This window comes from Copidosoma floridanum, unplaced genomic scaffold (assembly GCF_036245765.1).
Source record: "Copidosoma floridanum isolate Cflo_tuat_1 unplaced genomic scaffold, Cflo_Japanese_pri ptg000030l, whole genome shotgun sequence".
Taxonomy (NCBI): domain Eukaryota; kingdom Metazoa; phylum Arthropoda; class Insecta; order Hymenoptera; family Encyrtidae; genus Copidosoma; species Copidosoma floridanum.
In genome coordinates, this window is record NW_028321907.1 from 7,777,553 (window position 1) to 7,779,557 (window position 2,005).

Consider the following 2,005-nt stretch of genomic DNA (forward strand, 5'->3'; position numbering starts at 1 on the left):
TAATGTTGGTAAACCACCAATCCCTACAGTCCCCCCTCGTAAGTTATTAATATTCACTAATCGTACAAATTGGCCATTTTCTCAAAAATGGCTTGTATTTATATTCTCACCAGGAAAAAATTAAGCTTTTCACAAAAGACAAGTGCCTGTAAATGTAATTTATATGTAGATGCATCGTTTTGTTTACATATTGCCCTCATCAGTCAATCGTCTGGTCATCCTACATTGAAACGTTGATACGCAATTCGAAAAGAATATTATGCTTTATCAAACATTCAATCATGTTTTTGACATATTTTTTTGAACTGGTTACATTATTCCTTGTTGTTTGTTTCAGCCACTTCATCGGTCGTCGTAAGTGAAAACTGCAAATGTGTAATCATAGGAACGTGTCCAATTCCACCGCCCACCATTGATTTTCGAATCGTTAACAACGTAATTTATTAATTTTTTTCTTTGTTATTGCTGCGAGCTTCAAACTAATAAGTGGCAATGAATGAAAGTATCGAAATAAACATAAAAATACACGCAGGGAGGCGTCTTTCCATGCCCACCAAGCTTCGTTTTGTGCTGCGTGAGCCCTCCTTTGCCTCCTCCTCCGTCAGAACCCGCTTGTGGCCAACGCAGAATTTCACCTACGCCCCAATCCGTAGTAGGTCGGGCTAGCTTCGGCGCTTATCCATGGCAAGCAGCTCTACTCGACAAACAGCTTGTCTTCAAGGGCTCCGGTGTCCTCTTGGACAAAATGAATGTTCTCACCGCTGCCCACAAGGTCACTTCTTTCAAGTGAGTTGATATTTCAGTTGGGCAATGAATTCCGTTGTTTCAAAAAAACCCATTATCGTTAATTTCATTAACTAATTTACCACAAGGGTTTTCTTAAACTATAAATCAATAATAGTTACAATTACGTGTGTTGTACCATAAAAAACAAGATTAAATTTTTATCATCAATCAAGAATAAATTTTCCAATAAAAATTATTTAAGAAGGAGTTGTTGAAACATAATTGACAACCTAATAAAACAACGTTTTGCAGAAGTGATCCTGGATCGTTGCTCGTGCGCCTCGGTGAGTGGAATTCATTGGTGGAGACCGAGATTTTCCAGTACTACCAATTGGCAGCCACGAAAATCGTTATTCATCCTAGCTATAATCCCAACACTCTTGAGAACGACGTAGCTGTCGTAAAACTAAGCAAAGCTGTACCCATTGTCGATTATCCAAACATAAATACCGCCTGTAAGCCTTCACTTCCCGTTGCAGCTGGTCAAAGGTGGGAATTTTTCTTTTGTCCTTGAAATTCTGTAGAATATCAGTCATACTTGCTTGTAATTATGCAGGTGCTATGTATCCGGCTGGGGTAAAAATCTATTTGGAAACAAAGGATCGTATCAAAGCATCATGAAAGAAGTGGACGTGAAGATTGTTGACAACGCTGACTGTGAAAATCGACTGAGGCAAACTAGACTCGGAAGAGCTTATAATTTCAACGGAATAAGTTTCATGTGCGCTGGTGGTGAGGTTGGAAAAGACGCTTGTCAGGTAATTTTTCTTTCGTTTACTTTTTTCACAAGCTCTTTTTTTCTACCGTAACCATTACGACGTTCTGTTATTGTGATTGTGATAAACACAGGGTGACGGTGGATCACCTCTTGTCTGTGACGATGGAAATGGTCAATGGACGGTGTACGGGCTCGTAGCGTGGGGCATTGGCTGTGCAAATCCTGGTGTTCCCGGAGTCTACACGAATGTCTTGAACTTCCTACCTTGGATCAATAATGCCATTGCACAAACGTAAAAACACTTAATTGTTTTTAGAAAATAGCTACTATAAAATGGAAAAGTTTTTTATATGTTTGAAAAAATTAGGGTACGATGATAACTTTTTGTGAAAGTCATTGTGTTGGAGCAACTTTACCATTAAATTTGTCGTGTCATTACATGCTCCAAAAATTTTGTATGAAATGTCCGAGGAAAAAAAATTCTAGCCGTGCATGGTTTTG

The 2,005-nt window shown here is 38.8% G+C and overlaps 1 protein-coding gene across 1 annotated transcript; it reads left to right on the forward strand.

The window, feature by feature from the left end:
* Positions 1–589: 589 nt before the first annotated feature.
* Positions 590–1,800, forward strand: LOC106640387 (inactive CLIP domain-containing serine protease A3; the record flags this gene model as incomplete). The annotated part of the gene is made up of 4 exons (XM_014354449.3): positions 590–786; positions 1,039–1,275; positions 1,343–1,544; positions 1,636–1,800. Coding segments are annotated over 4 exons (801 nt in total), but the record flags the coding sequence as incomplete, so codon positions are not given.
* Between the last annotated feature and the right edge of the window lie 205 nt (positions 1,801–2,005).